Source organism: Trichosurus vulpecula, chromosome 5, assembly GCF_011100635.1.
Source record: "Trichosurus vulpecula isolate mTriVul1 chromosome 5, mTriVul1.pri, whole genome shotgun sequence".
NCBI classification, from domain to species: domain Eukaryota; kingdom Metazoa; phylum Chordata; class Mammalia; order Diprotodontia; family Phalangeridae; genus Trichosurus; species Trichosurus vulpecula.
Window position 1 is genome coordinate 22,823,794 of NC_050577.1, and position 13,644 is coordinate 22,837,437.

General features: G+C 39.4%; 1 protein-coding gene across 1 annotated transcript in view; it reads left to right on the top strand.

Moving 5' to 3' along the window:
* The window catches only part of TOPAZ1 (testis and ovary specific PAZ domain containing 1), a 71,198-nt gene that overhangs the window by 27,761 nt on the left and 29,793 nt on the right, over positions 1 to 13,644 (top strand). Inside the window, exons 5-8 of the mRNA XM_036760479.1 lie at positions 3,206 to 3,341; positions 4,613 to 4,698; positions 5,463 to 5,591; positions 9,745 to 9,808. Coding sequence (XP_036616374.1) covers positions 3,206 to 3,341; positions 4,613 to 4,698; positions 5,463 to 5,591; positions 9,745 to 9,808 — 415 coding nt within the window. The remainder of the gene's footprint in view (positions 1 to 3,205; positions 3,342 to 4,612; positions 4,699 to 5,462; positions 5,592 to 9,744; positions 9,809 to 13,644) is intronic.

The following is a 13,644-nucleotide window of genomic DNA, read 5'->3' on the forward strand; positions in this document are numbered from 1 at the left end:
GATGCTGCTCGCTTCACTCTGCATCAGTTAATATAAGTCTTCCCAGGTTTCTTTGAAACATTTCATCACTTTGATTCAGATTCCACTACATTCATATGCCATAATTTGTTCATTCCCCAGTGAATGAACACCCTCTTAGTTGTTTGCTTTAACAAGGAGAGCTGCTCTAAATGTTTTTAGATATAATGAATCTTTTTCTTCTTGCTTTTATCTTTTTGGGGTTATAAGCCTAGTAGTGATATAGCTATGTTAAAGGGTGCACACAGAGTAGTGTCTTTTGGGATCTAATTCCAATTTGCTTTCCATATTGACTGGACCAGTTCACAGCTCTGCCAATCTAATGGATATGAAGTAGAATCTTGGAGGTGTTTTAATTTGCATTTCTCTTATTAGTGGAACATTTTTTTCATGTGATTCATCATAACTTACTTTCCTTTGAGAACTATCTGTTCATAGCCTACTGGGAAATGGCTTTTTCTTACATTTAAATCAGTTCCTCATATATTTATAAAATGAAACCTTTATTAAAGAAATATCCTGCAGAGATTTTTTTCCTCCAGTTAATGATTTTCCTTCTTTTAACTGCATTAGTTTTATTTGTACAAAATCTTGTAAATTTTATGAAATCAAAATTGTCTATTTTATATCATCTTCAATCCCTTTTTCCCTCATTTGGTCAGGAACCCTTCCCCTAACCATAGTTGCAAAAGGCATTTCCTTCCTTCCTTCCAAGTTACTTATGATGTGACGTCTTATATCTAAGCCATATGTCCATTGGAGTTTATCTTGGTATGTAGTGTGAAATGTTGGTCTAAACTTGCTTTCCAGTTTTCCTAGCAATTTTTCCTGAGAAATGATTCCTTATTCCAGTAATTGGTGCCTTCAGATTTATTGAACACTGTTCATTTGCTCATGTATGTTCTGTATCTATGTTCAACTTTTCATCTTTTTAAAAGAAATTTGTTTTCAAGCTCCCAATGTTCAGTGGCCCTTCTCTTCCTTCTTTGTATAAGCATTCCATTTTCCAACTTTCTGAAGCAAGTCAGGATTCTCCTCAGCCTCTTCAGATCCATCTGTGTTGGACTTTTGGAATACTTTATTCTCCCTGCTAACCTGGAGTGTGGAGCTCCTCAAACCCCTTCACCTTTTCTCCTAGGGGAAAGACTGACCATCCCTTTCACTGGAGGTCCTGGTCCCTGGGCCACAACAAATAAAACTGTCCACATGGTCACCATAAAACACTGCAGGATTCCTCTTGCTCTCTGCTTCCTAGAGAGGAGATCCTCCAGCTTTCTGTCCACTGCTTGTAGCTCCCTCTTTGACACTTCATTAGCACTTCTGCAGAGCCTGGTAGTCCTATTTCCTTTCTCTGCTTTCACTGACCTCTTACCTCATCTCACCAGGTAGTTGTACTTGCCATTTCCCCCTTGCTTTACTTTTCCTCCTGTTCTTCCTGGGATCCTTCTCAATTGGTCTCCTTCAGGTCTTCCTTAATTCTCTTAGATCCGGTCTGTGGCCTTCACAGCTCCAAGCCTTGTAGATGGTTTGTTTCCATCTCTATATTCCGTTCCACTCTTCTCTAGCGCTGTCTTCAACACAAATTCCTCTTTGGGGAGTGGACGTTGAGCAGTGGTTTGGCTCTAGCCACCTTGTGCTTGAAGTTGATGTTCTTACACCGAAGTCGAGCCCTTTATATTTACCAGTAGGAAATTTCATCTCACTAAATGGAACCCATTGTTTTATCCTGTTGGCATTTTTTGGGGTCATGAGGCTGCCATTCAGTGGGCTATGCTGGTCTTGCCTGGGTCTGAAATTGTACAGCTCCACATTTGTCTAGCTCATTGGCAAAAGAGCAGCCCCAGACTGTTAGGAGGTTTTAAGAATTTAACTGAATGGTGGAAAGAGGACTGGTCCAGGAGTCATTGGCAGGTCTGGTACCCGCCCCCCCCCCCTTTATTTCCTCAGCTTGGAAAATCATGAGGCTGGAGCTTTTTAGGAAACTTAGAAATAATCTATATCAGTGAATCTGTATACGTTGTTTTTGTTTTGTTTTTTTGTCAGCTGTCATTTTTGGTTGTCATTGCTTCTGCCTGCAAAGGAGAGGGTAGGAGAAAGGGTCAAGACAGCCAAAAGGATGATGGAATCAGGACCCTGACAGACTAGAACAATGGATTAAATCTAAGAAGATGATGTGTCATAGAGATTTTTTTAATCTACTGTCATCTGGGAAAACTTTTTTTTTTTTTTTTTTTTTTTTTTTTTTTTTTTTTTTTTTTGGTTCACAGATGATCCCCAGTAATTAGGATCTTGCTATAATTGACAACTGTACTCTCTACCAATGTCATGCTATACACTAAAATTTTACAAGAATAGGAGACTGGTGTTTTCAGGTGGCTTTCATGTGCTTTTGTTTGGGAATGGTATATATAGCATCCCTAAAGAATACCGGCTAAGTTAGGCTTATTGCTTGGTTAAGTGCAAGGGTGGGGATTTATTCTGTAAAACTTGGACTCTGTCAAAAAGCTGCACCCGAGGACCTAGAAGGCCACATGTGGCCTCCAGGCCAAAGGTTCCCCACCCTTGGTTAGGTCAGTCATTGGTGACTTTTAGAATCTCAGTGCGGTTTCTCACACCATTTCCCTGTCTCACATACATAATAAATTCAATTCACTTTTTAATTTCTTCCAAGAGTTACTCAGCTTTTAAAAAGTCATTAATATTAGTTAATCTTACCACAAATTTTCCAGCACAATGTTCATTTGGTAAGAGTGAAACAGTTTGCTTGTTGTTAGATAATTACTTCAGTATTTTAAGGCTCTGTGATTTTTCATCTTGTACGGATACTCTCTCAACCCGACCCCACCCTAACTCATTAAGTGGTCATCAGAAGCATGCACCTGGCAATTAGCCTCCCTGAATTTAGCTGAGTTGGTCTTTGCAACAACCCTTTTTGTGACTCTGCCCATACACTAAGCCTCTGCCAGAGCTTATGCTGTCCCCTGATACATTCTTTGACAACCCAGGGTTACCTTTGGACCATGTTGGAACACGAGGATAGGACTTTAGGAAAGGTAATTAAGCATAGAAAATGTTATTTTTAAGTTCAAAAGACATTTTGCAAAATGTAGGATACTACAAATGATTCCTAATACTTCATTGATTTGACAAGTTTTGGTTGTGATTTGTTTTCTTTTAATATAGCAAGGATTCTAAATATGTGGAGATCGTCACGGGTGAGCGTCAGTTAACATCTCTGTGTCCAACAACCCCATGTTTGCCAATACCTTCTTTGAATCTAAAGGCTCATCCGGATGGCACGATCCTGAAACCCTGGATGAATGGTATTATTTTCTAAACTAAAAATATCCTGTTGTCTTTGGTGTGATACAAGAAAGTCCATGCTCACAGCTTAGAAAATCATTTCATCAGGATTCATTTTAAAATCAAAAAACTTCCATACAGTGACTTGGTACTATTGAGTAAAATCTTGATTATGCGTAGCGTGGTAAAGTTGCAATAGGGCAAGTGAGTTGAATTTACAAGGCTTGTCTTTATAGATTATTTGAAGATAAAGTTGGATGATTTAATCGGAAGGGTGCTAGACTTGGAGTCAAAAGCCTCAGATTCAGACTCTGTCTGTGACTCCTACTAACCACATGGCCATGGGAAGTCACTGAAGCTCTCTGATCCTCAGTTTCCTCATCTGTGTTTTGGAACTAGTGACAGCTGCGTGAACTGCCTTACAAGTTTTATCAAAGAATTAAATGAGAGCATTTATGTCAACTGCTTCAGGGGGTGGTTGTTACTTCCATCTGACTTCCTAAAATTCATAATGTTTCAAACAAAATCACGAAGCCACACCAACTTGACTCAGGAAGCACCATCCTGAACACTGCCTTGCTCTTCTTATTCATCCCCATTGTTCTGTGCCTCATTCCTCTGATTCCATAGATGGTACTTCCTGAAGCAGGCCTGCCATCTTACCTGCTACCTTTGGGGGAGAAAAGAAATAATTATTGTGTTAGGCAAAAAGACTTTTCCAAAAGTAATGGTTTTTCTGCTTCATTCCTTTATGTTACCACCACAGTTTTCTGCTGCGTGTGTGTGTGTGTGTGTGTGTGTGTGTGTGTGTGTGTGTGTGTAAGTACACACACACACATATATATATTTCATGAAAAAGTCTTAATCTCCACCTGCCTGTCCTCTTCCATGCGCTCACACACACACATGCATCAGGAAATGGAGATCGCAGTAGACAGCTGGGGATAGGCAGTGGCTCTGGGTCAGAGCAAACCACAGTTCTCCTCTCTGAACAAGTGGCTTCCTCCTGTGGCCTTAGCTCTCTACCCCTTTAGGCGAGTTTAAAATCTGTTATCTCAGTGCTGTATTAACATGTTCATCATGGACACCTAAAAAGAGGCTTTACCTTGTGATACCAATAACACTTTGACTTTCAAGAAAATGTGTTCTTGTGTGGTGGAATAGTATCCCTGGCTCATATATAGAAATTGATACTCCCTAAAGTTCCAAGAAAATTTTCAACACATCCAAGGGAGATTTTGTGCATATGAAAGAAAAATGATAGTAACTGATTTATATCTCTTTTTTCCAGATTTTAGATTTTCAGGGAAATACCCTCTGCTGATGTTGCAGAATCCTGAAAATTGTGAGATATTTAAAAGGGAAAAAACTGCAGGGGTGAGTGTCTTAATTTTTGTATGAATTTCCCCTATAGGACTTTCTTTTCCCTGTTAATGATATTCCCTGGCTTGTCCTTGGGTAGAACAGAGGCCCATGCAGGATGTAGTGGTGGAGTCAAGACTGGTGGTATAGAAGTCTTTCCTGAGAAGATGATCCAAGGGGGGAGATTAGAGACAAGGTGCAGAAGGATGCTACAGAGGAGGGGGAAGGGTCTTATCAGTAAACACTGATTCCTGAAGGAGGCATAGCTTTGCTGAGAGGGTTGGGGGGAGGGGGGAGGCAGGGAGAGACAGAGAAAAAGAGAGAATATTCTCGGGTGTGAGGCAGAATTCGAGTTAGTTATGAGAAGTTGCCTCTTAGAAATATGGAAGGTAAATTTCCTTCACTTTCATTAATCTTCTGATGATCCTATATCAAATTTAGTGTCATTCATTTCCTCCCCAGTTTTGTGGGTTTTTTTTTTCAGTTAAGCAAATGTCTAAATACATGTTAAATAATATATAGGAGAAATTTTATTGGGGAAAGTAGAGAAGATTGGTAGAAAAGCTAAATTTTTCTTTTGCAAATAAGAAATAGAAGTTGTGTTTTCTTATTAAATTAGCCTTGGCTAATCTTGCTCATTTTCTGTATGTAATATTCCTGCCTATTCTTATTGTCTTTTTCCTTCCTTCCTATCCCCCATATAAATAGTTCCTGTTTTTTGCCAGCTGAAAGCATTTATCCTGCATTTTTTCTCCCTTTCTTTAAAAAAAAATCCTTAGATGTTCCAGAAGCCCCTAGGGTTGATGATGTTACCCCATGGATACTGCAAATTTCATTTTAATACATTGCGTGGCTGTGAGCGATCACTGTGTAAATTTACCCACGTTCCTGAGCAAACAGATGAAAAGGTACAGTCTCTAAGGGTCTGAAATGTTAAGGAGAAATTATTTATAGTAAACATCTAAGAAAAATTGAAGTTTGATTTTTTTTGCCTATATTTCATTAAAAATGCATGCTCCTAAAACAATGTGTTTAAATATTTTCTACACCACTAAGAACTTTATTTTCTCTTGAAAGTTAGTCATTTTCATTAGGCTACAACAGGCGGTAAAATGTGAGATACACAAATAAACAAATGGCTGCATATAGTAGTTACCTCAGTCCTCAGATGAATTCTCTAAAGTTTTTCATTTTTAAGTTTTATTGGTAAGCTAATTCTTGAGCTTTTCCTTATCATTAGATTAGATCAGATAATCTATCGATTTTTCCTATTTCCTAAAATGTATCCTGATAGTCCCCAATCTGAAAAGATTTTTGTAGCTGCAGTCAGCCCTTCCAGCTATGTATGTCATCCTTTTAAGTTTAAAACATTTACAAAACAATTTCTACCTACAAATGAAGTAATAAATGAGAATCTCATTTATAAGACTGCCCGTGAAGGGAAATAAATCCGGTGTTGGTAAAAAGCATAGGACTGAGGAGCTGGTCTGAGGCCACACACCAGAATCGACCCAGATCCAGTAGACATTTAAATTTTAATTCTGATGGGCCCTGTGTAGTGGCCCAAACGTGGTAGGAATGTCAAGGTGTCCTGAGTGAGTAGGAAGGCTTGGAGAAGTGGGTGGGGATTTGGCTGTGGTGGCCTGGGCTCCCCTCATTTGTCTTGCCCAGTGTTGCTTGCAGGCCCCTTGCTGCTGTCTTGGAGAAATCAGGAGCTGCTTTCATGTCTTCTTCTATAGTCATGTGCAGTTTGTAGTTGGGTTCTAGACTGCTGGGGAGCCAGGACAGAAAACTTCTCAGAGGGCTCCCCTGCAGTGACAGCATGCCCTGCACCCGTTAGCTTCAGAACCACATAAAGGATTCTTCCAGGCAGGATTCAGATGACCATCTCTAGAGAACTGTGACCCAGTGATGAGCATCTTTGGGTCAGAACATGACACAGTGAGGGAAATGCTTGTTCTGGCGCAGGTCCCTTCTAGCCAAAAGGGAAGTATTGACCCACAGTCAGTCAGTTATGATTGGAGCAATTGCCCAGCAGTGTCTTAGAGTCCAGAGAGAAAAACAGGTTGGTTTTTGTTTGGCAAAACAAAAGCACTTTCTTCTACTCTTTACTATTGGAGTGATCCTTGTTTCACAGCAAAAGGAAGCCTAGAGGGGAGGGGGGGTGGTTAATCAGATAGGGAGAAACATAGGAAGGTTCCCAAGTATGGAAGGAAAGTGTTGGGTGGCCAGACAAGTTCAGAACCTCTGTGCACATGGCATTTTCAAGAGGCCTGTAGTCTTGCAGGGACAGACCACTTGTGAGGTTGGACATTTACAGCCTCATTCCTCCCCACTCTCAGGGATGTGCAGACAGTCTTCTGAACCAGGGCCCACCTGCAGTCAAAGAGTGTGTGTGTGTGTGTGTGTGTGTGTGTGTGCGCGCACGCACTACAGGAATGCTTACAGCACTGTGTGAAGGCTGGCTGCTATTCTTAGTATATTTTCTTTTTTGCATTAAGGGTGGCTTTACTGTAGAAAAATAAATGTCATATGACTTAGCTTGCTTGCAGAAGAAAAGACCTCCTCAGAATGTGAACAGTTTTCAAACAAAGAAATGTAGACCGTTAAACCATATGAAAAATGTTCCTATTACCTATTAAGAAATGGTTATTAAAGCAGCTCTTGAGTTTCCACAGTCAGATCCATCAGCTCAGCCAAGATGATGAAAGACAAATAGTGTTGGAGGGATGACCGGTAGAACTGAATTGGTCTGGCTAGTCTAGAACGCAACTTGGAACAATTTAGGCAAAGTCACTGAGGTGATATGCCCCAGAAGGTCAAAGACAGCATGGTCCCTTATAATGCAGTTTTAATAAACACACTTTTTCTGGTAGCAGAAGGCTGGGACCTGGCTGAATGAGTCATGGTGCATGAAGTCGATGGCATACTATATTACACTGTAAGAAGTTACTGAGCGGTGTGATTCAGATGGAAGGTTCCTATGAAGAAAGCAAAACCCAGAGAGTAATATACACACTGACTGCCATTCCATAAGTAAAAGGCAGTGACCTTGGATTCAGAGCAGCGATAAGTCAAGAGTCCAGGTGATTAAAACACACCTTCCTTTTCTCTTTAGTTTGGGAATCTGGCAGGCTGCAGAGTAGGTCTGCGGAAAGCTGCACCCACCATGTCAGGATGAGTTGTGTTGGTTGGCTTTGCTTAATTGTAGGGATTGTCCCACAGTGTTTGTGCCTCTGGGGCCTGGCACAGAGTTGGCACTCATTGATTGTAGTTACTTGTATTGGTTATGTAGACAAGTTGTCCCTCCCCTATAATAGAATATCTTTGGGAGCAAGAATTGCTTTTTGGGGGTGGGAGAGGGTCTTTTTCTCACCAGGTCTACCACAGTGCCTGGCATACAGGAGGCACCTGATAAATGCTCTTCTTGGGTTGATTTTGCTGGGCCCCAGAACTGGCAGCAGTAAGAGGAAGTTGCAAAGAAGCAAATAAAGGTTTGAGATAGAAGACACCCTAACAGAGCTAGGCAAAAGCAGGCTGCCTTCTCGGGAGGGAGTGGATTTTTCTGCTTTGATGGTGTTCAAAGAAAAGTTAAATTCTACGATCACTTGTAAATCAGTCATCAGATATTTATTGAGTACCTCCTTTTTGCTAAGCACTGTGCTAAGCTCCTGTCCTCAAGAAGCTTATGTTCTCTGGGGAGACATAAATATCTAAGAGTATACAAAGTCATTTCAGGGAGGAAGAACTAGGAGCTGAGGAAATCAAGAAAGGCTTGGGGGGGGGGTGAAATCTTAACTGAACTTGAAAGAAATGAAAAACAAGAAGAGGTGGAAGTGAGTGCTTTCTAGGCATTCAGTGGAGGTGAGGGGGGTGAGGTAGGGCAGACTTTGCAAAAAAAAAACCCCCCGCCCCCAAAGGAAATGAGCAGAGGGGGAAAAGGGAGATCAATGCAAGAGACATCAAGGAGGGATAGATCGAATAAGACGTCAGCTGGGTGAGGGAACATGAGAAATCAAGGATAATTGCCAGGTTATGAAACTGGATGACTGGAAGAATTTCTATAGAAATAGAAATGTTAGAGGGGTGAGTGTGTGGGGGGTGGAGATGAGTTCTCTTGACATATTGAGTTGGTGATACCAGTGGGCATGTCATACAGAGGATTCTTGTTTCACTGCATGTGGCACTAAAAGGCCTTTTGAGATCCCTTCCAACTCCCATTCTATGATTTGGCCTTAGTCTGGTTGACAGATCCCCAATTTGTAAAAACTATAAAGAGACTAATACCTGTCTTACATGGAAAAACAGTGGCTTGCTATAAATCACCATAAGCCTGTAAAGTATTAGCCTGTGGCCACCAGTGGTGTAATAAACTTCTTAGAAGAATAATTTAAATTTGTAATGAATATCCGAAAATGCTGCAAGTAGTACAGTTTATGATAATGCTTATTGTAAAGTGAAACTGAGAAAAGTCTTATTGGTTCAGAAACTAAAAACTAAAAAGAATTATATTTTTCATTTCAACATAAGATTGTCTTGATCTCAAACCTATTAACTGGGTTTCACAAGTATGTAGTCTCCTTTTGGAAAAATCAGTCTCTTTTTTGAAGAAGTCAAAAACACCATTATACAGCGTTTAACTCTCTTAGGAAAGCTCTCTAGGGGTAGAGAAGGAAATCAGTTTAACCCTAGCCTTAACTCTTTTGGTCTTGTTACCTAAAAACTTTTAATGTAAACTCACTATTCACTTTCTATAAATTTAAATGTTTTCGGTACATTCCTAATAAATTATGGCCTCATACTCTGAAGTGATCAGTAGAGTTTTGATTTTTTTTAAGATTCATAACTATATACTTTTTCATGACTCCTATTGATATGTCTTTAAAATTGGCTTTTTTCTTCCCTGTGTCAGTATGAAATAAGACCAACTTTTTCATCCCAAATAATTTAAGCTTAGGCAAAATGTGGAGCAGCCACAAAGACAGAAATACTGTTTATGTAAATTTTATTCTTATAGTCTATTCAAGAATGAATCATAACAATTTTTCATGGCTTCTGCAGGTTTGCATGGAAATACTTAAGAAATATATAAATATCGGTGAGGTGTGTTTGCTTCAACGTGCAGGTATGAGACAAACTGCTGAAATGTAATTCAGTAATGTGTATATTTCCAATGTAAAGTTCAGTTGCATATGTTAGACATTAAATATTATGTCCCAAGCATAAAGATGGCATGACTTCTAGAAAAGGTTCTACTGATCCAAGAAAATATCAAATTAAATGTGACATTTTGTTTTAAAATGTGTCTGTAACTGCCTAATACCATAAGTAATAATTAAGCACTTTTTTTCATTATTTAGACATTTTCCATACCTACTCAAATAGTGGAAAGAGATTTTGCAAAATAATTAGGTTTGCTTACATATAAAATATTTATGTCCTATGCTGCTAGAATTACATGTTGATTCTTTTATATAAATGTGCACAAATTACATTATGTCTCCCAATAGCTTATGCAAATTCACTCTTTATCTCTTTTGCCCTGGAGAATTTGGCAAATGATGTTCTTATTTTGTGAAGATGGAACACAGGTGAGACAAAATAGCCTTCTCGAAGCCATGTAAAATATACAAAGAGCACACAGTTAACTCATGATAGGTCTTCTAATTCAAAAGTTACTCCTCCACTTTTCACCTGGATTTTTATTTCTTAAATAGCATCCAAAAATTACTAGGTGAAAAAATTGGGGGAAAAAGGTGTCTTTTTGATAGTATTCTTTTCTGAAATTTACCATTTGTTCAAATATTGCGATCTTAGAACAGTAAGAATACAAGGGGGTAATGCTTCAGTGTCCCCCAAGAGATGACTTTCCCCTCAATCCCCATTCCTTCCCCAAAATAATGGGCACAGCCCAGAGAAGTTGGAGGCTGGAGAAACACCTATGATATCTGGGGAGACTTGGGAGCTTAGTAGCCCTGAGGAATGACTGTAGAGACTACCAAGATTTCCTGATGCCATTGGCACAGTGCCTGCAGCCTGACACCAACTCACCCCAGGCTCTGGTGGGCTATCAGCATTGGCTTCAACTCCGGGTTGTTGAGAAGTCGGCTGTCTTGAACCCAAATCGGAGCAGGTTTTAATCTTCTGCAGCTACTTTGAAGTCCTATTGTGTGAGGCCCAGAGACCTACAACTTGATAGTACCAATATACAGAAATCCTAAATGCCTGTCTTTTTGGCAGCTAGAAACAAGAGTAGCAATTTCATTGTATCTGGACACTTTAATACTCCCTGGAATTTGTGGTTCACATACCGCTGTTCTAACATTAAGAAATTATGCTTTCTCCTACATACTATATAGAATCGATGACCAATACCGTATGTGTTGAGAAGTCTTAACAATACAAAACAGATAACTTAAATCTATTCTTAAGCTGTCTAAACACCACCAAGTAATACAAATCATTCTTTGTTGCCTCCTGTCATCGCTGGCCAGAGGTACATAGCCACAAAGCTGAATAGCTAATTATGTACAAAAATCCACCATGTATCAAAAAGAAAGCACTTTGATTGGATATGCTCATGTTATCCTCTGGTAAAGAACTTTATCTTATACAGATCTATCACATGTAGGCACTGCCATGTAGCACAAGTGTAGGAGGGAGGTGGACGCCAGAAGCTGGCCCTTCCAGGATTAGTTGTTCTGAATGGAGGAGCAAGTAGCCATCTCTAAGGTTGAATAACTGCATGTTCTTCTTAATAAATGCCTAGTAAATTTAGTAATATATTCAAGAAGTTGATAGCATGTTCTTTTTTCTGTAATCCTTTTTATATGTGCTCTCCATTCTCCCATTAAAGAGAAATGAAACTTACTTGATTTGACCACTCAGAATAACTAGATAGAAAAAAGATACTGTGTGGCCAAAGGATCTGAACAAAGAGTCCTCAAGAACTGCAGACTGTTGCTAACCATAGGAAAGTGCAGTCTAAATTACTGAGACGCATATCAAAACAGCCCTGAGGTCCTTTCATGTCATATCCAGCAAGTTGGCAAAGATGACAAAAGATAGAACAGTCATTGGAGGTGTTTTGTGAAAAGATAGGCACACTCAGTGCGTTGTTGTTGGAACTGTGAATCTGTACGGCAGTTGTGGAAAGTAGTTTTGAGTCATACAAGTAAATTAACTTAAATGCCACATCCTTTGACCCAGAGATTACACTACTAGGCATATTCTCCAAGGAGGTAAACTGATAAGAAAATCCATATAGACACCAAAATGTCGATAGCAGCATTTTTTGTGGTACCAAAGAGCTGGAAACAAAGGAGATGCCCATCGGTTGAGGAATGACTGAACAAGTTAGGGTCCAGGAATGTGAAGGAATGTTACCGTGCTGGAAGAAATGATAGATATGATGAGAAGCATGGAAAGGTCTTACATGAAATGATACAGAGGGAAATCAGCAGACCCAAGGAAATGAGATACACAGTGACTCCAATGATGTAGGACAATGGAAAGGACAACTAGAAAACAGTCGAAAGTGAATGGTGCAAAATTATAAAGAGTGAGCATGGCCTCAGAGAAGAGTCCTGAGAAGACACCCTCCATCCCATGTCTTTGCAGAGGTGCAAGCTCCATGATGAGTGTAGAATACTGCATTTGTTTTCATGTGTGGATCAGTCTTGCTGATTTTTTTTTCTCTAAGGAAATTATTTGTTATATGGAGTAACCCTCAGGAAGGGGGAAGATGCTGGGAGAAATTTTGGCAATGTAAAAACCATAGACATCAATAAAAATTTGTTTTTTTAAATAAGAGACTGCAGTAGTCATCTACCTGTAGAAATACCAAACTGTTAACATGAAATGGGCTTGTTTTTAATTTCCCTGCTGATTTCACGAGAAAAAGTCTTGTTGATACTAACCTCTGATGTTTAGTTGAGAACCAGTTAATTGAGTCATTTGGTGTTTGTAGAATGCTAGTCAAAGTACAAAGGAGAGAGTAAAGCAGTGAATGAGAGTCACCTCAGCCAGCCAGAGAAGAATAGGTGGAGACTCTGCTATTAATGTTCTTGCTGTGTCAAAATAAGCCATATTTAAAAAGTAGGCCACCTAAAGGAAATAGCGTTCTCTGTTTTATAAAGCACTGTCTCTTTGGCAGTTCTTTCAAAACTCTGCTACTGTGTATTCTGTCAAATAGGAAGGCGGTGAGGTTCAAATACTCTGATGGCTAATTACATAGATGAAGGAAGTTTATTTTTCTAATCTGTCTTGATACTTCATAAAGCCTAATATTTACCCAAAAAATTGGATAAAGACCTACCTTGACATAGGAGGGTGATGAATCATTAACCACGAATTGTTCCCTTTACTTGAGTCATTAAAGAAATAAAGTGATTGAAAACATCTCTGTTTTTTCCACATTAATTATCAAGAAAGATTTTCTCCATCTTTGAACAGCTACCTTCCTTTTTCACTTCAATGCTTTCGTGACTCTATGATCTCACCTATGTAGCTGTTCTATCCACTCCAGCCCACTTCTTGTCTTGCGTTCTCTCGTGATTCTTCAGAGAGGACCCAGCCCTGGGCTAGGTGGCTGCCATCTATGGATGTGGGTTCAGGAGGTTTTTTTACATTCTATGTGCAAAGATGATCTATAAAAAATGTTAAATGATCAGTAAGTGCTTTCACTTCTATTTGCATTAGAAGGTCCCTTGCTATGCGCATAGAAGATTCTCAAAAGAGTTTTATAGTAAGGAGAGAGTAGGCTTTGGGTCAGTAGTTAGTGATGTCTTCACAGATCATCTCTTTTGTGGTAGGGCTTTCTGGGCTGTTTTCTCCTTTTAGATATTCTTTTCAGATGATTAACGAATGAGTGAAAATATCTATTAAGCATCTACTGCGTGCCAAATGCTGTTATTATCAAATACTTTCCCTGCGCTCAAGTAGTTTACATTCTATTAGTGA